Source organism: Salvelinus namaycush, chromosome 7, assembly GCF_016432855.1.
Source record: "Salvelinus namaycush isolate Seneca chromosome 7, SaNama_1.0, whole genome shotgun sequence".
Lineage (NCBI taxonomy): Eukaryota > Metazoa > Chordata > Actinopteri > Salmoniformes > Salmonidae > Salvelinus > Salvelinus namaycush.
The window spans coordinates 16,226,801-16,249,543 of record NC_052313.1 but is presented as its reverse complement, the minus strand read 5'-3'; the positions used below and the strand labels follow the sequence as shown (position 1 = coordinate 16,249,543).

The 22,743-nt window shown below is 43.5% G+C and overlaps 1 protein-coding gene across 2 annotated transcripts in view; it reads left to right on the top strand.

Moving 5' to 3' along the window:
• The window catches only part of xylb (xylulokinase homolog (H. influenzae)), a 79,913-nt gene that overhangs the window by 22,778 nt on the left and 34,392 nt on the right, over window positions 1-22,743 (top strand). For both annotated transcript variants that reach the window (XM_038997614.1, XM_038997615.1), the window contains 2 exons: window positions 18,776-18,834; window positions 19,951-20,038. In XM_038997614.1, coding sequence (XP_038853542.1) covers window positions 18,776-18,834; window positions 19,951-20,038 — 147 coding nt within the window. The remainder of the gene's footprint in view (window positions 1-18,775; window positions 18,835-19,950; window positions 20,039-22,743) is intronic.

Genomic DNA, 22,743 nt, shown 5'->3' with positions numbered 1-22,743 from the left:
TAAAACTCAATCAATCAATGAAATGTATTTATAAAGCCCTTTTTACATCAGCAGATGTCACAAAGTGCTTATACAGAACCAGCCTGAAAACCCCAAACAGCAAGCAATGCAGATGTAGAAGCACAATGGCTAGGAAAAACTCCCTAGAAAGGCACAAACCTAGGAAGAAACCTAGAGAGGAACCAGGCTCTGGAGGGGTGGCCAGTCCTCTTCTGGCTGTGCCGGGTGGAGATTATAAGAATACAAGGCCATTAAGGCCAGATCGTTCTTCAAGATGTTCAAACATTCATAGATGACCAGCAGGGTCAAATAATAATCACAGTGGTTGTAGAGGGTGCAGCAGGTCAGTACATCAGGAGTAAATGTCAGTTTGCTTTTCATAGCCGAGCACTGTTGTTTACGCCTATCTATTTGTGTTAAAGTAAGTCAGTGATAACTTCAAGGAAAGGAGGAAGGAACGATGTGTTTAAGTTATTCAGTTATGGCCTTCATGTTTTGTTGTGGCACATTCCTTTAAGATGATGTCCTCCATCAGGAATAGCTATACAAGTTACGATGTGTAGTGTAGTGCTTTGACAGCATAGCTTCATTTTATGAAGAATAGTGGCTATTATTTTTATACACCGGAGCCTTTCTTTCAAGACAAACACGGATTCTGTCATCATCTGTAACGCCATGTAGGCTACTGTTGTAGTGTTACAACGCTGCACTGTACTTACTGACAGATGTACAATTCTCATGCAACTCAAGTGATTGTTCGATCTAGCACCTCTATTTGGAAATTATATTTGCCGTTTTTTTCCCCACAGAACGTTTTACTCTGGGTTGGGTCTTTAGTCTTAGAGTGCATGCTTGTGTGTGTGTGTGTGTGTGTGCTTGTGGGTCTGTGTGCGTCAGTGCGTGGGCACACATGCGCGCATACGTATGCAATTGAGGATGCATGTGCCTTTATGCCTTTATGAGGATGCATGTGCCTTTAAGATAGATAGATATAGATATACACTACATGACATGACCAAAAGTATGTGGACACCTCAAGAATTGCATTTGGTGAAAGGCTCGGCACACGCATACTCAGGCTGACTGGCTCTTGTTCAGGCAAATGAGAAATAAGTGCACTCAGGCTATCCGGAAGGCCAAAAGTTAGTTACTTTAAGGAGCAGAAGTTCTGGAAAACAGTTAAAGGCCTGGAGAATAAACCCTCCTCCTCACAGCTGCCCATGTCCCTTAAAGTTAATGATGTGGTTGTTACTGACAAGAAGCACATGGCTGAGCTCTTTAATCACCACTTCATTAAATCAGGATTCCTATTTGACTCAGCCATGCCTCCTTGCCCGTCCAACATTTCCTCATCTCCCACCCCTTCTAATGCGACTATCCCTGATGCTTCTCCCTCTTTTTTCCCCTGCCCCGCAACAAAGTTTCTCCCTGCAGGCAGTTACTGAGTCCGAGGTGATAAGGGGCTCCTTAAACTTGACCCCCAAAAAACATCTGGGTCAGATGGTTTAGACCCTTTCTTCTTTAAGGTTGCTGCCCCTATCATCGCCAAGCCTATCTCTGACCTTTTTAACCTGTCTCTCCTTTCTGGGGAGGTTCCCATTTCTTGGAAGGCAGCCACTGTTCGTCCTTTATTTAAATGGGGAGATCAAGCTGATCCTAACTATTATAGGCCTATTTCTATTTTGCCCTGTTTATCAAAAGTGTTGGAAAACTTGTCAATAATCAACTGACTGTCTTTCTTGATGTCTATAGTATTCTCTCTAGTATGCAATCTGGTTTCCGCTCAGGTTATGGATATGTCACTGCAACCTTAAAGGTCCTCAATGTTGTCACCATTGCCCTTGATTCTAAGCAATATTGTGCTGCTATTTTTATTGACTTGGCCAACGCTTTTCATACGGTGGACCATTCCATTATTGTGGAGTATTGGTGTCTCTGAGGGGTCTTTTGCCTGGTTTACTACCTCTCTCAAAAAGTGCAGTGTATAAAGTCAGAAAATCTGCTGTCTCAGCCACTGCCTGTCACCAAGGGAGTACCCCAATGCTCAATCCTAGGCCCCACGCTCTTCTCAATTTATATAAACAACATAGCTCAGGCAGTAGGAAGCTCTCTCATCCATTTATATGCAGATGATACAGTCTTATACTTAGCTGGCCCCTCCCCGGATTTTGTGTTAAATGCTCTACAACAAAGCTTAGTATCCAACAAGCTTTCTCTACCCTTAACCTTGTTCTGAACACCTCCAAAACAAAGGTCATGTGGTTTGGTAGGAAGAATATCCCTTTCCCCACAGGTGTGCTTACTACATCTGAGGGTTTAGAGCTTGAGGTAGTCACCTCATACAAGTACTTGGGAGTATGGCTAGACGGTACACTGTCCTTCTCTCAGCACATATCAAAGCTGCAGGCTAAAGTTAAACTAGACTTGGTTTCCTCTGTCATAATCGCTCCTCTTTCACCCCAGCTGCCAAACTAACCCTGATTCAGATGACCATCCTACCCATGCTAGATTACGGAGACATAATTTATAGATCGGCAGGTAAGGGTGCTCTCGAGCAGCTAGATGTTCTTTACCATTCAGCCATCAGATTTGCCACCAGTGCTCCTTATAGGACACATCACTGCACTCTATACTCCTCTGTAAACTGGTCATCTCTGTATACCCGTCGCAAGACCCACTGGTTGATGCTTATTTATAAAACCCTCTTAGGCCTCACTCCCCCCTATCTGAGATATCTACTGCAGCCCTCATCCTCCACATACAACACCCATTCTGCCAGTCACATTCTGTTAAAGGTCCCGAAAGCACACACCTCCCTGGGTCACTCCTCTTTTCAGTTCGCTGCAGCTAACGACTGGAACGAGCTGCAACAAACACTCAAAGTGGACAGTTTTATCTCAATCTCTTCATTCAAAGACTCAATCATGGACACTCATACTCACAGTTGTGGCTGCTTTGCGTGATGTATTGTTGTCTCTACCTTCTTGCCCTTTGTGCTGTTGTCTGTGCCCAATAATGTTTGTACCATGTTTTGTGCTCCTACCATGCTGTGTTGTCATGTGTTACTGTGTTGTCTCGCTTGTCATGGTGTGTGTTTTGTCCTATATTTATTTTTATTCCCATCCCCGCAGGAGGCCTTTTGCCTTTTGGTAGGCCGTCATTGTAAATAAGAATGTGTTCTTAACTGACTTGCCTAGTTAAATAAAGGTTCAATAAAACAATAAAAAAACCTGCTAGTCGAACATCTCATTTCAAAATCATGGGCATTAATATGCAGTTGCTCCCCCCTTTGCTGTTATAACAGCCTCCACTATTCTGTGAAGGCTTTCCACTAGATGTTGGAACATTGCTGCGTGGACTTGTTTCCATTCAGCCATAAGAACATTAGTGAGGTCGGGCACTGATGTTGGGCAATTAGGCCTGGCTCGCATTCGGCGTTCCAATTCATCCCAAAGGCGTTCAATGGGGTTGAGGTCAGAGCTCTGTGCAGGCCAGTCAAGATCTTCCACACCGATCTCGACAAACCATTTCTGGACCTCGATTTATGCACGGGGGCATTGTCATGCTGGAACAGGAAAGGGCCTTCCTCAAACTGTTGCCACAAAGTTGGAAGCACAGAATCATCTAGAATGCCATTGCATGCTGTAGCGTTAAGATTTCACTTCACTGGAGCTAAGGGGCCTAGCCCGATCCATGGAAAACAGCCCCAGACCATTAATCCTCCTCCATCAAACTTGACAGTTGGCACTATGCATTCGGGCAGGTAGTGTTTTCCTGGCATCCGCCAAACCCAGATTCGTCCATCGGACTGCCAGATAGTGAAGCGTAATTCATCACGCGTTTACACTGCTCCAGAGTCCAATGGTGGCGAGCTTTACACCACGCCAGCCGACGCTTGGCATTGTGCATGGTGATCTTAGGCTTGCTTACGACTGATTCGCCATCAAAACCCATTTCATGAAGCGCCCGACGAACAGTTCTTGTGCTGAAGTTACTTACAGTGTCAGTTTGGAACTCGGTAGTGAGTGTTGGAACCTAGGACAGATGCGCTTTTTACGCGCTATAGCACCCGGTGGTCCCGTTCTGTGAGCTTGTGTGGCCTACCACTTCGCGGCTGAGCCGCTGTTGCTCCTATACATTTCCACTTCACAATAACAGCACTTACAGTTGACCGGGGCAGCTCTAGCAGGGCAGAAATTTGACAAACTGACTTGTTGGAAAGGTGGCATCCTATGACGGTGCCACGTTGAAAGTCACTGAGCTCGTCAATAAGGCCATTCTACTGCCAATATTTGCCTATGGAGATTGCATGGCTGTGTGCTTGAGTTTATACACCTTTCAACAATGGGTGTGGCTGAATTAGCCGAATCCACTAATTTGAAGGGGTGTCCACATACGTTTGTATATATAGTGTCCATGCACAAGGAATGCAAGCGGCCTTCATGAATATTTGATGAATGCAGATCTATACAGGTAGATCTTAATCAGACCCCTATGTGGTGAGCAGAGAGGAGTGGAGCGGGTGTTATTTACATACAGTCACCGTACAGGCAGGAGAGCAGCAGGCATATAGGTGGGGGAACCCAGTGCCCTGCAAATGCCAGACTTAGTAACGCCCACTCTATGACAAGGGCCAAGGTCGTGTGTGTGTGTGAGAAAGAGACTGTGTGTGTCTGTGTGTGTCTGTTTATGCAACAGTGTATTGATCTGTGAGAAGACCGGTGCAGTGATGCAGAGTGTAACATGCTAAGGAAATGGATGTGCCAATACCTCACTGACAGGACATGGGTGTTTTCTGGTTTATGCTGTACTTTACCTGACTGAGAGATGCACTATTCAACATGTTCTACCCAATGACGCCCCAGGTGTTCCAAGACATTGGTGAGGAATGATTGTAGAAAATGTCATTATAGATTTTAGACTACACTTTTCCTCATAGTGTTACGGTGCTTCTAGCAACCCCTTGTCATAGATAAGAAATGCGCATGAAGAAAAACGTAAATGTATCTTCGTTATAGCCTGACATCAAAACAGATTTTGCCCAGGATTCCGTATGGTTTAACCAGGCTTTCTCTCTTATGTAGTGGGGGGAAATCCCTACATCAAAACCCCTGCTGCTAGTGTCATTTTAGACGCTTTTTGGCGCTGAGCCTATTTTCCTTCTCCCCCTCTCTCCATACTTTGAGTTGCTTTATTTTCTACAGATCCGACCTTCAGTACGTCTCGTCATTGAGGGAGGCAAAACAAAGCAACAAATCAATTGGGGAAGGCATACTGGGGATCCATTTCATTCAGATTGACACCCCAAGGCTAACATCGGCCGGCGTGACTGTTTTTAATAGTGTACACGGGAGAGCCAATTCCGTCTCACCACAGTATATATTATAATAATGCTCCAGTAAAACCACCTGAAACAAAGATTGCTGAACAAATTTCAATTTCACGCTGTTAACACGTTTCATGTGGAGCCTTATGGAAATATATATATATTGTAGTCATGTATTGCATATTTGCATGAGTTTCGACACCCACGATGGGAAAGATGGCATGCAGTACAGGCTACTGTATAAATGGTCCCAGCATAAACAGAACATACGAGCTAATGAAGCCTTTCTAAGGCCTCTATAGATGTTTTAGAAATGATGCAGAAGTAAATGTCATGCTATACAAAGGGTTGCAAACACTTGTGCCATATTTGACCAAGGAACAGATATTTCATAACACCCTTTGTGTAGTATAATCTATAGTGCTTATGAAGATTTTATGAATGCTCTATAAAGCCTTTGTTTGTTGTGGGACAGAGGAGCATGCTCCAGTAAGTCTGCATGTGTTGGACAGAGGAGTATGCTCCAGTAAGTCTGCATGTGTTGGACAGAGGAGTATGCTCCAGTAAGTCTGCATGTGATGGACAGAGGAGTATGCTCCAGTAAGTCTGCATGTGATGGACAGAGGAGTATGCTCCAGTAAGTCTGCATGTGTTGGACAGAGGAGTATGCTCCAGTAAGTCTTCATGTGTTGGACAGAGGAGTATGCTCCAGTAAGTCTTCATGTGTTGGACAGAGGAGTATGCTCCAGTAAGTCTTCATGTGTTGGACAGAGGAGTATGCTCCAGTAAGTCTGCATGTGTTGGGACAGAGGAGTATGCTCCAGTAAGTCTTCATGTGTTGGACAGAGGAGTATGCTCCAGTAAGTCTGCATGTGTTGGACAGAGGAGTATGCTCCAGTAAGTCTGCATGTGTTGGACAGAGGAGTATGCTCCAGTAAGTCTTCATGTGTTGGACAGAGGAGTATGCTCCAGTAAGTCTTCATGTGTTGGACAGAGGAGTATGCTCCAGTAAGTCTTCATGTGTTGGACAGAGGAGTATGCTCCAGTAAGTCTTCATGTGTTGGACAGAGGAGTATGCTCCAGTAAGTCTTCATGTGTTGGACAGAGGAGTATGCTCCAGTAAGTCTTCATGTGTTGGACAGAGGAGTATGCTCCAGTAAGTCTTCATGTGTTGGACAGAGGAGTATGCTCCAGTAAGTCTTTATATGTTGCTGGACAGAGGAGTATGCTCCAGTAAGTCTTTATGTGTTGTTGGACAAAGGAGTATGCTCCAGTAAGTCTTTGTGTTGTTGGACAAGGAGTATGCTCCAGTAAGTCTTTATATGTTGCTGGACAGAGGAGTATGCTCCAGTAAGTCTTCATGTGTTGTTGGACAAAGGAGCATGCTCCAGTAAGTCTTCATGTGTTGGACAGAGGAGCATGCTCCAGTAAGTCTTCATGTGTTGGACAGAGGAGTATGCTCCAGTAAGTATTTGTGTTGTTGGACAGAGGAGTATGCTCCAGTAAGTATTTGTGTTGTTGGACAGAGGAGTATGCTCCAGTAAGTCTTTATATGTTGCTGGACAGAGGAGTATGCTCCAGTAAGTCTTTATGTGTTGTTGGACAAAGGAGTATGCTCCAGTAAGTCTTTGTGTTGTTGGACAAGGAGTATGCTCCAGTAAGTCTTTATATGTTGCTGGACAGAGGAGTATGCTCCAGTAAGTCTTCATGTGTTGGACAGAGGAGTATGCTCCAGTAAGTATTTGTGTTGTTGGACAGAGGAGTATGCTCCAGTAAGTCTTTATGTGTTGTTGGACAAAGGAGTATGCTCCAGTAAGTCTTTATGTGTTGTTGGACAAGGAGTATGCTCCAGTAAGTCTTTATATGTTGTTGGACAGAGGAGTATGCTCCAGTAAGTCTTTATATGTTGCTGGACAGAGGAGTATGCTCCAGTAAGTCTTTATATGTTGTGGGACAGAGGAGTATGCTCCAGTAAGTCTGCATGTGTTGGACAGAGGAGCATGCTCCAGTAAGTCTGCATGTGTTGGACAGAGGAGCATGCTCCAGTAAGTCTGCATGTGTTGGACAGAGGAGTATGCTCCAGTAAGTCTGCATGTGTTGGACAGAGGAGTATGCTCCAGTAAGTCTTCTTGTGTTGGACAGAGGAGTATGCTCCAGTAAGTCTGCATGTGTTGGACAGAGGAGTATGCTCCAGTAAGTCTTTATATGTTGCTGGACAGAGGAGTATGCTCCAGTAAGTCTTTATATGTTGTTGGACAGAGGAGTATGCTCCAGTAAGTCTTTATATGCTGCTGGACAGAGGAGTATGCTCCAGTAAGTCTTTATATGTTGTGGGACAGAGGAGTATGCTCCAGTAAGTCTGCATGTGTTGGACAGAGGAGCATGCTCCAGTAAGTCTGCATGTGTTGGACAGAGGAGCATGCTCCAGTAAGTCTGCATGTGTTGGACAGAGGAGTATGCTCCAGTAAGTCTGCATGTGTTGGACAGAGGAGTATGCTCCAGTAAGTATTTATATGTTGTGGGACAGAGGAGTATGCTCCAGGAGTATGCTCCAGTAAGTCTTCATGTGTTGGACAGAGGAGTATGCTCCAGTAAGTCTTCATGTGTTGGACAGAGGAGTATGCTCCAGTAAGTCTTCATGTGTTGGACAGAGGAGTATGCTCCAGTAAGTCTTCATGTGTTGGACAGAGGATTATGCTCCAGTAAGTCTGCATGTGTTGGACAGAGGAGTATGCTCCAGTAAGTCTGCATGTGTTGGACAGAGGAGTATGCTCCAGTAAGTCTGCATGTGTTGGACAGAGGAGTATGCTCCAGTAAGTCATCATGTGTTGGACAGAGGAGTATGCTCCAGTAAGTCATCATGTGTTGGACAGAGGAGTATGCTCCAGTAAGTCTTCATGTGTTGGACAGAGGAGTATGCTCCAGTAAGTCTTCATGTGTTGGACAGAGGAGTATGCTCCAGTAAGTCTTCATGTGTTGGACAGAGGAGTATGCTCCAGTAAGTCTTCATGTGTTGGACAGAGGAGTATGCTCCAGTAAGTCTTCATGTGTTGGACAGAGGAGTATGCTCCAGTAAGTCTTCATGTGTTGGACAGAGGAGTATGCTCCAGTAAGTCTTCATGTGTTGGACAGAGGAGTATGCTCCAGTAAGTCTTCATGTGTTGGACAGAGGAGTATGCTCCAGTAAGTCTTCATGTGTTGGACAGAGGAGTATACTCCAGTAAGTCTTCATGTGTTGGACAGAGGAGTATGCTCCAGTAAGTCTTTATATGTTGCTGGACAGAGGAGTATGCTCCAGTAAGTCTTTATGTGTTGTTGGACAAAGGAGTATGCTCCAGTAAGTCTTTGTGTTGTTGGACAAAGGAGTATGCTCCAGTAAGTCTTTATGTGTTGTTGGACAAGGAGTATGCTCCAGTAAGTCTTTATATGTTGCTGGACAAGGAGTATGCTCCAGTAAGTCTTTATATGTTGCTGGACAAAGGAGTATGCTCCAGTAAGTCTTTATATGTTGCTGGACAGAGGAGTATGCTCCAGTAAGTATTTGTGTTGTTGGACAGAGGAGTATGCTCCAGTAAGTCTTTTTGTGTTGTTGGACAAATGAGTATGCTCCAGTAAGTCTTTATGTGTTGTTGGACAAGGAGTATGCTCCAGTAAGTCTTTATATGTTGCTGGACAGAGGAGTATGCTCCAGTAAGTCTTTATATGTTGTTGGACAAGGAGTATGCTCCAGTAAGTCTTTATATGTTGTTGGACAGAAGAGCATGCTCCAGTAAGTCTTTATGTCTTGGACAGAGGAGTATGCTCCAGTAAGTCTTTATATGTTGTTGGACAATGAGTATGCTCCAGTAAGTCTTTATATGTTGTTGGACAGAAGAGCATGCTCCAGTAAGTCTTTATGTGTTGTGGGACAGAGGAGTATGCTCCAGTAAGTCGTTATGTGTTGTTGGACAGAGGAGTATGCTCCAGTAAGTCTTTATATGTTGCTGGACAGAGGAGTATGCTCCAGTAAGTCTTTATATGTTGTTGGACAGAGGAGTATGCTCCAGTAAGTCTTCATGTGTTGGACAAAGGAGTATGCTCCAGTAAGTCTTCATGTGTTGGACAAAGGAGTATGCTCCAGTAAGTCTTCATGTGTTGGACAGAGGAGTATGCTCCAGTAAGTCTGCATGTGTTGGACAGAGGAGTATGCTCCAGTAAGTCTTCATGTGTTGGACAGAGGAGTATGCTCCAGTAAGTCTTCATGTGTTGGACAGAGGAGTATGCTCCAGTAAGTCTTCATGTGTTGGACAGAGGAGTATGCTCCAGTAAGTCTTCATGTGTTGGACAGAGGAGTATGCTCCAGTAAGTCTTCATGTGTTGGACAGAGGAGCATGCTCCAGTAAGTCTTCATGTGTTGGACAGAGGAGTATGCTCCAGTAAGTCTCCATGTGTTGGACAGAGGAGTATGCTCCAGTAAGTCTTCATGTGTTGGACAGAGGAGTATGCTCCAGTAAGTCTTTATATGTTGCTGGACAGAGGAGTATGCTCCAGTAAGTCTTTGTGTTGTTGGACAAAGGAGTATGCTCCAGTAAGTCTTTATGTGTTGTTGGACAAGAGTATGCTCCAGTAAGTCTTTATATGTTGCTGGACAAGGAGTATGCTCCAGTAAGTCTTTATATGTTGCTGGACAAAGGAGTATGCTCCAGTAAGTCTTTATATGTTGCTGGACAGAGGAGTATGCTCCAGTAAGTATTTGTGTTGTTGGACAGAGGAGTATGCTCCAGTAAGTCTTTTTGTGTTGTTGGACAAATGAGTATGCTCCAGTAAGTCTTTATGTGTTGTTGGACAAGGAGTATGCTCCAGTAAGTCTTTATATGTTGCTGGACAGAGGAGTATGCTCCAGTAAGTCTTTATATGTTGTTGGACAAGGAGTATGCTCCAGTAAGTCTTTATATGTTGTTGGACAGAAGAGCATGCTCCAGTAAGTCTTTATGTCTTGGACAGAGGAGTATGCTCCAGTAAGTCTTTATATGTTGTTGGACAATGAGTATGCTCCAGTAAGTCTTTATATGTTGTTGGACAGAAGAGCATGCTCCAGTAAGTCTTTATGTGTTGTGGGACAGAGGAGTATGCTCCAGTAAGTCGTTATGTGTTGTTGGACAGAGGAGTATGCTCCAGTAAGTCTTTATATGTTGCTGGACAGAGGAGTATGCTCCAGTAAGTCTTTATATGTTGTTGGACAGAGGAGTATGCTCCAGTAAGTCTTCATGTGTTGGACAAAGGAGTATGCTCCAGTAAGTCTTCATGTGTTGGACAGAGGAGTATGCTCCAGTAAGTCTTCATGTGTTGGACAGAGGAGTATGCTCCAGTAAGTCTGCATGTGTTGGACAGAGGAGTATGCTCCAGTAAGTCTTCATGTGTTGGACAGAGGAGTATGCTCCAGTAAGTCTTCATGTGTTGGACAGAGGAGTATGCTCCAGTAAGTCTTCATGTGTTGGACAGAGGAGTATGCTCCAGTAAGTCTTCATGTGTTGGACAGAGGAGTATGCTCCAGTAAGTCTTCATGTGTTGGACAGAGGAGCATGCTCCAGTAAGTCTTCATGTGTTGGACAGAGGAGTATGCTCCAGTAAGTCTCCATGTGTTGGACAGAGGAGTATGCTCCAGTAAGTCTTCATGTGTTGGACAGAGGAGTATGCTCCAGTAAGTCTTTATATGTTGCTGGACAGAGGAGTATGCTCCAGTAAGTCTTTATGTGTTGTTGGACAAAGGAGTATGCTCCAGTAAGTCTTTATGTGTTGTTGGACAAAGGAGTATGCTCCAGTAAGTCTTTATGTGTTGTTGGACAAGGAGTATGCTCCAGTAAGTCTTTATATGTTGCTGGACAAAGGAGTATGCTCCAGTAAGTCTTTATATGTTGCTGGACAGAGGAGTATGCTCCAGTAAGTATTTGTGTTGTTGGACAGAGGAGTATGCTCCAGTAAGTCTTTTTGTGTTGTTGGACAGAGGAGTATGCTCCAGTAAGTCTTTATGTGTTGTTGGACAAGGAGTATGCTCCAGTAAGTCTTTATATGTTGCTGGACAGAGGAGTATGCTCCAGTAAGTCTTTATATGTTGTTGGACAAGGAGTATGCTCCAGTAAGTCTTTATATGTTGTTGGACAGAAGAGCATGCTCCAGTAAGTCTTTATGTCTTGGACAGAGGAGTATGCTCCAGTAAGTCTTTATATGTTGTTGGACAATGAGTATGCTCCAGTAAGTCTTTATATGTTGTTGGACAGAAGAGCATGCTCCAGTAAGTCTTTATGTGTTGCTGGACAGAGGAGTATGCTCCAGTAAGTCTTTATATGTTGTTGGACAGAGGAGTATGCTCCAGTAAGTCTTTATATGTTGTTGGACAGAGGAGTATGCTCCAGTAAGTCTTTATATGTTGTTGGACAGAGGAGTATGCTCCAGTAAGTCTGCATGTGTTGGACAGAGGAGTATGCTCCAGTAAGTCTTCATGTGTTGGACAGAGGAGTATGCTCCAGTAAGTCTTCATGTGTTGGACAGAGGAGTATGCTCCAGTAAGTCTTCATGTGTTGGACAGAGGAGTATGCTCCAGTAAGTCTTTATATGTTGCTGGACAGAGGAGTATGCTCCAGTAAGTCTTTATGTGTTGTTGGACAAAGGAGTATGCTCCAGTAAGTCTTTGTGTTGTTGGACAAGGAGTATGCTCCAGTAAGTCTTTATATGTTGCTGGACAGAGGAGTATGCTCCAGTAAGTCTTCATGTGTTGGACAGAGGAGCATGCTCCAGTAAGTCTTCATGTGTTGGACAGAGGAGCATGCTCCAGTAAGTCTTCATGTGTTGGACAGAGGAGTATGCTCCAGTAAGTCTTCATGTGTTGGACAGAGGAGCATGCTCCAGTAAGTCTTCATGTGTTGGACAGAGGAGCATGCTCCAGTAAGTCTTCATGTGTTGGACAGAGGAGTATGCTCCAGTAAGTATTTGTGTTGTTGGACAGAGGAGTATGCTCCAGTAAGTATTTGTGTTGTTGGACAGAGGAGTATGCTCCAGTAAGTCTTTATATGTTGCTGGACAGAGGAGTATGCTCCAGTAAGTCTTTATGTGTTGTTGGACAAAGGAGTATGCTCCAGTAAGTCTTTGTGTTGTTGGACAAGGAGTATGCTCCAGTAAGTCTTTATATGTTGCTGGACAGAGGAGTATGCTCCAGTAAGTCTTCATGTGTTGGACAGAGGAGTATGCTCCAGTAAGTATTTGTGTTGTTGGACAGAGGAGTATGCTCCAGTAAGTCTTTATGTGTTGTTGGACAAAGGAGTATGCTCCAGTAAGTCTTTATGTGTTGTTGGACAAGGAGTATGCTCCAGTAAGTCTTTATATGTTGCTGGACAGAGGAGTATGCTCCAGTAAGTCTTTATATGTTGTTGGACAAGGAGTATGCTCCAGTAAGTCTTTATATGTTGTTGGACAGAGGAGTATGCTCCAGTAAGTCTTTATATGTTGCTGGACAGAGGAGTATGCTCCAGTAAGTCTTTATATGTTGTGGGACAGAGGAGTATGCTCCAGTAAGTCTGCATGTGTTGGACAGAGGAGCATGCTCCAGTAAGTCTGCATGTGTTGGACAGAGGAGCATGCTCCAGTAAGTCTGCATGTGTTGGACAGAGGAGTATGCTCCAGTAAGTATGCATGTGTTGGACAGAGGAGTATGCTCCAGTAAGTCTTCTTGTGTTGGACAGAGGAGTATGCTCCAGTAAGTCTGCATGTGTTGGACAGAGGAGTATGCTCCAGTAAGTATTTATATGTTGCTGGACAGAGGAGTATGCTCCAGTAAGTCTTTATATGTTGTTGGACAGAGGAGTATGCTCCAGTAAGTCTTTATATGCTGCTGGACAGAGGAGTATGCTCCAGTAAGTCTTTATATGTTGTGGGACAGAGGAGTATGCTCCAGTAAGTCTGCATGTGTTGGACAGAGGAGCATGCTCCAGTAAGTCTGCATGTGTTGGACAGAGGAGCATGCTCCAGTAAGTCTGCATGTGTTGGACAGAGGAGCATGCTCCAGTAAGTCTGCATGTGTTGGACAGAGGAGTATGCTCCAGTAAGTCTGCATGTGTTGGACAGAGGAGTATGCTCCAGTAAGTATTTATATGTTGTGGGACAGAGGAGTATGCTCCAGGAGTATGCTCCAGTAAGTCTTCATGTGTTGGACAGAGGAGTATGCTCCAGTAAGTCTTCATGTGTTGGACAGAGGAGTATGCTCCAGTAAGTCTTCATGTGTTGGACAGAGGAGTATGCTCCAGTAAGTCTTCATGTGTTGGACAGAGGATTATGCTCCAGTAAGTCTGCATGTGTTGGACAGAGGAGTATGCTCCAGTAAGTCTGCATGTGTTGGACAGAGGAGTATGCTCCAGTAAGTCTGCATGTGTTGGACAGAGGAGTATGCTCCAGTAAGTCATCATGTGTTGGACAGAGGAGTATGCTCCAGTAAGTCATCATGTGTTGGACAGAGGAGTATGCTCCAGTAAGTCTTCATGTGTTGGACAGAGGAGTATGCTCCAGTAAGTCTTCATGTGTTGGACAGAGGAGTATGCTCCAGTTAGTCTTCATGTGTTGGACAGAGGAGTATGCTCCAGTAAGTCTTCATGTGTTGGACAGAGGAGTATGCTCCAGTAAGTCTTCATGTGTTGGACAGAGGAGTATGCTCCAGTAAGTCTTCATGTGTTGGACAGAGGAGTATGCTCCAGTAAGTCTTCATGTGTTGGACAGAGGAGTATGCTCCAGTAAGTCTTCATGTGTTGGACAGAGGAGTATGCTCCAGTAAGTCTTCATGTGTTGGACAGAGGAGTATACTCCAGTAAGTCTTCATGTGTTGGACAGAGGAGTATGCTCCAGTAAGTCTTTATATGTTGCTGGACAGAGGAGTATGCTCCAGTAAGTCTTTATGTGTTGTTGGACAAAGGAGTATGCTCCAGTAAGTCTTTGTGTTGTTGGACAAAGGAGTATGCTCCAGTAAGTCTTTATGTGTTGTTGGACAAGGAGTATGCTCCAGTAAGTCTTTATATGTTGCTGGACAAGGAGTATGCTCCAGTAAGTCTTTATATGTTGCTGGACAAAGGAGTATGCTCCAGTAAGTCTTTATATGTTGCTGGACAGAGGAGTATGCTCCAGTAAGTATTTGTGTTGTTGGACAGAGGAGTATGCTCCAGTAAGTCTTTTTGTGTTGTTGGACAAATGAGTATGCTCCAGTAAGTCTTTATGTGTTGTTGGACAAGGAGTATGCTCCAGTAAGTCTTTATATGTTGTTGGACAAGGAGTATGCTCCAGTAAGTCTTTATATGTTGTTGGACAGAAGAGCATGCTCCAGTAAGTCTTTATGTCTTGGACAGAGGAGTATGCTCCAGTAAGTCTTTATATGTTGTTGGACAATGAGTATGCTCCAGTAAGTCTTTATATGTTGTTGGACAGAAGAGCATGCTCCAGTAAGTCTTTATGTGTTGTGGGACAGAGGAGTATGCTCCAGTAAGTCGTTATGTGTTGTTGGACAGAGGAGTATGCTCCAGTAAGTCTTTATATGTTGCTGGACAGAGGAGTATGCTCCAGTAAGTCTTTATATGTTGTTGGACAGAGGAGTATGCTCCAGTAAGTCTTCATGTGTTGGACAAAGGAGTATGCTCCAGTAAGTCTTCATGTGTTGGACAGAGGAGTATGCTCCAGTAAGTCTTCATGTGTTGGACAGAGGAGTATGCTCCAGTAAGTCTGCATGTGTTGGACAGAGGAGTATGCTCCAGTAAGTCTTCATGTGTTGGACAGAGGAGTATGCTCCAGTAAGTCTTCATGTGTTGGACAGAGGAGTATGCTCCAGTAAGTCTTCATGTGTTGGACAGAGGAGTATGCTCCAGTAAGTCTTCATGTGTTGGACAGAGGAGTATGCTCCAGTAAGTCTTCATGTGTTGGACAGAGGAGTATGCTCCAGTAAGTCTTCATGTGTTGGACAGAGGAGTATGCTCCAGTAAGTCTCCATGTGTTGGACAGAGGAGTATACTCCAGTAAGTCTTCATGTGTTGGACAGAGGAGTATGCTCCAGTAAGTCTTTATATGTTGCTGGACAGAGGAGTATGCTCCAGTAAGTCTTTATGTGTTGTTGGACAAAGGAGTATGCTCCAGTAAGTCTTTATGTGTTGTTGGACAAAGGAGTATGCTCCAGTAAGTCTTTATGTGTTGTTGGACAAGGAGTATGCTCCAGTAAGTCTTTATATGTTGCTGGACAAAGGAGTATGCTCCAGTAAGTCTTTATATGTTGCTGGACAGAGGAGTATGCTCCAGTAAGTATTTGTGTTGTTGGACAGAGGAGTATGCTCCAGTAAGTCTTTTTGTGTTGTTGGACAGAGGAGTATGCTCCAGTAAGTCTTTATGTGTTGTTGGACAAGGAGTATGCTCCAGTAAGTCTTTATATGTTGCTGGACAGAGGAGTATGCTCCAGTAAGTCTTTATATGTTGTTGGACAAGGAGTATGCTCCAGTAAGTCTTTATATGTTGTTGGACAGAAGAGCATGCTCCAGTAAGTCTTTATGTCTTGGACAGAGGAGTATGCTCCAGTAAGTCTTTATATGTTGTTGGACAATGAGTATGCTCCAGTAAGTCTTTATATGTTGTTGGACAGAAGAGCATGCTCCAGTAAGTCTTTATGTGTTGTGGGACAGAGGAGTATGCTCCAGTAAGTCTTTATGTGTTGCTGGACAGAGGAGTATGCTCCAGTAAGTCTTTATATGTTGTTGGACAGAGGAATATGCTCCAGTAAGTCTTTATATGTTGTTGGACAGAGGAGTATGCTCCAGTAAGTCTTTATATGTTGCTGGACAGAGGAGTATGCTCCAGTAAGTCTTTATATGTTGCTGGACAGAGGAGTATGCTCCAGTAAGTCTTTATATGTTGTTGGACAGAGGAGTATGCTCCAGTAAGTCTTTATATGTTGTTGAACAGAGGAGTATGCTCCAGTAAGTCTTTATATGTTGTTGGACAGAGGAGTATGCTCCAGTAAGGATCTCTTACTCAGTTTCTGGAGGTCTGTAGACTTTCACTCCAATTGCAATGAACCTACCCTTCTACCCTGTTGTGATGAATCTTGCTGGAACTGGTATTGAATTAGCACTCTCTCTTTCATTTAGTATAGATTAGAAGATCACAATGCACGAGTGAAATACTCTAGACTCTGGAACAATAGACTGGAACAATTGATGAAATGTCTATTTGAGGCTCTGGGTCAACTATACAGATCCTATAGATGGGTTGGCTGACAACGCGCATCGTTGGGGCTGAAAGCCGTGTGATGTTATGATTCTGAACGGTCAGATAACTAACAACAATGACAAAAAGCTGCAATGTGGGGAATCTTAGGTGGCTCGTTTCAGCTAGTTCTTGATACCAGCAACATAACAATGTATTTGAGAGACAACAATTGCTCATTGTGCACAGTTATGTTTTCAATAAACATTTGGAGACGAAATATACTTTACATGTTGTCAACAATCTAAGCCAACCCCTTCTGTTTTGCCGCTAAACAACCAACCCGGCTATGGAACCTTCCTGCAAAGATATTAGAAACGGAGGAGATAAGAATCTCAGCGGGAAATGTATGGAGAAACGTATAACGCTCTGCCCAGCAGTTTCCACATATCACGTTGTCATGCTGCGGTTGCTAAGCTAATCGTCACGCAATACTTTCTCAAATTCAGGTTATGAGTCAAGAAGGGAATTACTCTTTTCACGGTGCAATGCTGAAGTAACTTTTTTGTAGCAGGTTAGGAGTACTTACGCAGCAGTAAGTAATCCTTACAAGTAAACCTGCTATTTTACTTAATGTAAGGTTGAGCTTCTTGTTCACATAATTCGTTCTCATGTAGTGTTTTTGTGCTAGGTCCCAATTAACTCCTTGGAGAGATCTCCTGTCGGAGTGTACCCAGAATGCACCACGCAGCCCATTGACGATAGAGGGGCAACGTAGTTTCTCATCTCCTTAAAAGTATCATACTTATCTTCCAATTGACCCTTTGCTAAGCCCCCCTTGGGTTACTATTGCAACCTAGGAGAACAAGTCACCCTTCTAACCACTGGCAAAATCCACTCACAATGATCTCAAACTGTTTTTAATACTGTAATGAAACAAGCAGGGAGCAGGTCTCGAACCCTCGACCTTCTAGCCCGAAGTCCAGCGCTATCGACTGTGCCGCAAAAGCATGCTCGTGCGGCAGAGTCGATTTCCGCGCTTATAAACCCAGGGTCGTTATACACTACTCCCTCCTTTCAAAGAACGCCAGCTTGCGACTCTACGTCTTACAGGAACGCGCTCACCGGCCAAGCTGTCCGCACTGTCGTTGATGCAAGGTCCGTTCACTTCTGACACCAATGTAATGAAACAGGCAGGGAGCAGGTCTCGAACCCTCGACCTTCTAGCCCGAGGTCCGGCGCGCTATCGACTGTGCCGCAAAAGCATGCTCAAGCGGCAGAGTCGATTTCCGCTCTTATAAACCCAGGGTCGTTACAATACACAATTAAACACAGACAACCCCTAGCTAAATCAGGAAACTCTTGGATATGTTGTGGTGGACTGTCATTGGAATTGCTTCACGGGAACCTGCTAAAATTATGTTTGTAGTGTGGCTAGCCAGTGTCAGTATGTAGTCAAAGCTAGCTACAACCACTTTCGGAGTAAACTAGTGCTCTCAAATCCTTTTCGGATGACGACAGCAGATGGGAGTTGTATTAATAACATGGCTAACTTAGCTAGCTAACGTATATTAAGTAGCTAGCTAGCTTTAGCAACGTTTGATGGTCAATGATAATGTCTGAGCTAGCAAACCATGTAACAAATGTATAATTTCAGATTCGAAAATACTCCCAACAGGCTCTGCATTTTAGGAATCACAGTAGCAAGTACTCCGGATGCACTGTTCAATTATTTAGCCATTAAAAAAGAAATAATTAAGAAAACGCTTTCATGTGTTTCAAACATGAGCTTGAACTTGTCTGAGGTGTTGGACTTGACAACAGTTGCTATCCATTGGAGCTCTACGATTGGTTGGCCAAAATTCTGGGTCGGGGCTAAGCGAAGGGTCCATTGGCCCATTATAATCTCCATGTTGTCCATGTTCTGATCTCACAAATAAATCACTGTTGGGAGCATATCAGTTGCGGACATTGTTTCATATTTTTCAGTATTCTCAGTTCTCTCTTGACACTTGTGAAGAGCTCTTTAAAGAGGCCAATTTCAAGTCGCATAAGAAAGTACAAAAATGCATGACAGTAGTATTTCAAGTGCTTATGTTCATAAACTCTCTTTCTCTCGCATTCCCTCTCTCTCTGCCTCTAAACTCAACATGCAGTCAAACGTCAACGATTACTCACTGCTGCAGTAGCAAAACCTCTGTCATAAATGTCTCATCAGCGGTGTCACTGATGTCACAATTCTCTCTTCAGTTCCAGGAACTCGAGTGCTGGCCACCGGAGGGGCTTCTTCTAACAAGGACATTCTGCAGGTTGGTGGTGTTGATAACCGTCTCATGTTTTTATAAACTCTCTTTTTGGCTTTTTCTATCCCCTACAAATGGTTTATTTATAACCCCTGTTTTTCAAAGTCGCTACTGTGTGGTTTGGATCAAAACACACACACACACACACACACACACACACACACACACACACACACACACACACACAGTAGCTGATTACAGTATGTGTGCTGTCCTCAGGTCGCGGCGTGAAGCTAATGCCATCTGACTGCCATGTCTCCTGCAGGGCCACACAGCTGTGTTTGAGGCCTTGTGATTCGCTATAAATGTACGCCGACCCCGGCTGACCTCTCTCTCTCCATACATTAGGCCCTGTGTGTGTGCTCTCATGGCCCCTTTGTTGTGCTCAGCCCAGCATGCCCCATGCATTTACAATGTGCTCCCCCTCAAGCAAGACACTTGGCTACAGTCCCTTCACTATATTTGTGTGGGTGTTGTGGGCGGCATGCTCAGTTTCAATGATATTGACATGATGCAGTATTGGAAATGGAGCCATTAGAATGCGTTGCCATGCCAAGCCCCTGTGGAACAGACATTTGTTATGTATTCATATTCTCTCTGTGATGATGTTGTTACATGTTAGAAATATGTTGACGCTACAGATGTTTTGTTTGCCGTCTAATTATTTTTTTATTACAAAACATAATGTTGTATCGCTTCACGCCTTAACAAGGTTATTCCCTGATGAGTGGCAAGGTAATGAAATTAGAGCGCTGCAAAATTGTGTATGTTTTACACTCTAAGTGAGTGGAAATGGAATCAATCGGCCTCAAAACAGGAAACAATAACCATGAGGAAACTGTATGCTCTTTTGTTCCTTTGTTTCGTTTCTTGTTCAAGTGAAATGGATGAAAATGATAGCCTTCTATCCTCTCTGCAGTGTTTAGAAATCTTATTTAAGCCACCACTAACCTGTGTAAATACAGATACAATCAACAGTATTTTCTTCATAGAATTCATTTCAGGTATGTGTCATTAGACATTGCTTTCTATATTACGGACAGTGACTCATACAATGTAACATTTGCAGACAGTAACATTTCCAATAACATGCGGTCCCATTCTTCTTCTCTCCATACTCAGGTGCTATCTGACGTGTTCGATGCTCCCGTGTACACCATTGACGTGGCCAACTCTGCCTGTCTAGGTTGTGGCTACAGGGCCCTGCAGGGTGAGTAAGACTGACATAGACAACAGAGTTTCTCCAACGCTGGCCCCGGAGAGCTGCAATACTGGGTGTGCAGGTTTTTGTTCCAGCCCAGCACCAATACCCCTGCTTTAAATCATCAACTAATCTTGGTCTTTGGTCTAAACCATAATAGCGGATTCAGCTGGTGTTACTGCAGGGCTAGAACAAAAGACTGCGCTTGCAGTAGCTCTCCAGGACCGGAGTTGAAGAACGCTGCTATATGAACCCTTATGGAGATACATGTACAGAGTGACTCATGCTGTTATTCAATATCATTTCCTGCCTACTTTGTTCCTTTGGTATATTAGCATTCTTTTGTGTTCAGCCGATTCCTCCATCTGATGGAGTTTAGAGGACACCCATGTTGGATATGTTTATGCTGGTTTCGCCATTAAAAGGATGTCCAGTAATTCACTCACATGTTCATCTGGAAGTGTACTAAATTAGACAAATTAAAACATTTTCCTCAGTGAATTCTCTTGAACTTTGACACTTCAAAGGCTTAAGCCAGCATGGAACCGGCAGACAGAAAAGATCAAGCGGTTGATAATTCTAAGAGCAGATTTTTTTGCAGCATCAAATAATCTGAAGAAGTCTTTGCCTCTTAGTGTAAAATAAACATTTTTGGCATTTCAAACACTAGGCAGGGCTATATCATAGAAGCTGCATTCAAACAGTAAGACAAATGTGTGAATTTCATTGAATATTTGGATTGATATTATGTTTGTGCAGCTGACATGTTTTGTCATAATAATCAATTGATTAGTCTGATTCATGGGGATTTTTGGGCATGAATTTTGTCATCTGGAAGTTTGATCAATGAGATCGATTGGCTCTCAAAGCCCCATTATCATAAAGATGAAATGGTATTTCCTCCCCCAAAATCGAATATATGTACAGTAGCAGACCTGGGTTCAAATAATATTTGTTGTTTCAAATATACTAGCTGTGCTTGATTGAGTTCACCTGAGGAAATGGACCCAATGGAATATTCCCAAAAGTTCAAACCCACAGCAGGAAAGAGAAAGGACAGTCAACACTTAGTTGGTCACAGCATTTAACTGTCAGCAAGAGGAATTTAATGTCTTAGCATTTAATAAATGGTATTGAATTGATGGTTTTTTAGAGATTAGCACTCTTAAATTAGGCTTTAATTGTTATTTTATTATGCATACTTGTTTTGCGGTCTCACCTTTTACCAATGTTTTCCCGGTTTCCATAAACACTGCTTATGCGCCTCGAATACCTTTTAATGGAAGTCAAAACTCGCAAGTGGAATCCATCCGCTTGGTTGTTTTCCCTTCCATTGTGTGAGTGTGTTTTTCTCAGAGCATTCACATAGATCATCAATTATACTTAATGAAAACCTAATAATGTTTCAACCAGACTTGGATGGGTTGTATTATTATTCGTTTTTTCCAATACTTTGAGTTTTTTGTTCAAAAGAGGACATTGTATTCTTTTTTTGTACTCCCTGACGAAGGCCATGCAGCCGAAACGCGTCGGATTTTTTAAAACTTTGTTTCTATTGAACATGCCATACTAATAAAGGCATTTTAATTAATTATATGAAGAGTGCCTTGGTCCTCCTTTCTTTTTGATGACCAATTTACCCCTTCTACCAAAGAGCACCTTCTGTCTACCAAAATGTACTATTGTGTGCCTTAGTAGCGCTTCCCTTCCTCCTCTTTCTACTTTGAGTTTTTGATTGAGTCTTTGATTGAGTCTGCCTAGAGTGTCGGATGGGCAGGGTTTGCACTTTTAAGATGATTCCATTGGTTCGGTCATGCCAGGCAAGCTTAATCAAGCGCAGCTAAAGTACAAAAGAAAGTGAATACCATCTGAACCCAGGTGTGGTTTCAATGTACCAATCCACAGTGTGAGGCAATTACAACACTGCTCAAAGATCTAGCTCGTGTTACAATGGCCAAAACACGAAACAATTCAGCACTGAAGGCTTGAATCTCCTCATTAGCGATACTCTATATAAAGATTATGAATGAGGGAGGAAGATATGACTTATGAGTAGCTTAGAGGCAGAGAGACAAAACAGTATAACAAAGCCTGAGAGATGTACGGCATGTGTTTGATTAATCAGGCCTTTTGCTTCACCACCAGTCTAATCATTAGATCTTGTCATAAGTTGCTCATAAAAAAAGAATGCCTGCGGAGATGATGTTGACGAGAGCTCATCTCTTTACACTGTTAATTAAACAATAAAGAATGAAGTGTCTCCTCCCCTCCCCCACTTCGGAAACACCAGGCCCTGCGCGACGCAATACATGGTCTGGGGGGGAACAGAGAAAGAGACCCTGTTCTAGGTCCTACGACGACAACCAAAGTCCATTTTCATTACATGCAGTGCTCAGTTTGAATCGCTTGTCATTGTTTATTATATTCCAGAGGCGGGAAGCAGGGCGGGGGTGGGGGGGCTGAATCTGGGGGAGAAGGGTTGGGTCGAGCAGGTTGGGGGGGGGTAATGTGCTTCTCCAGTGTAATTTCTATGCTGAGTGATCTCATTAATATTAGTATTTCTGTCATGTTTTAGGGTGACAGGGGAGACCGTTCCTGTATGTTGTTGACAGGCCCGGGCTTTTTGGCCTCATTTTAGATTCTTCGCCAGGGACTGAGGCTTAGAAACAAACCAATAAATACGTCTCTAAAATGTAGCCCGGATGGAACCTGAC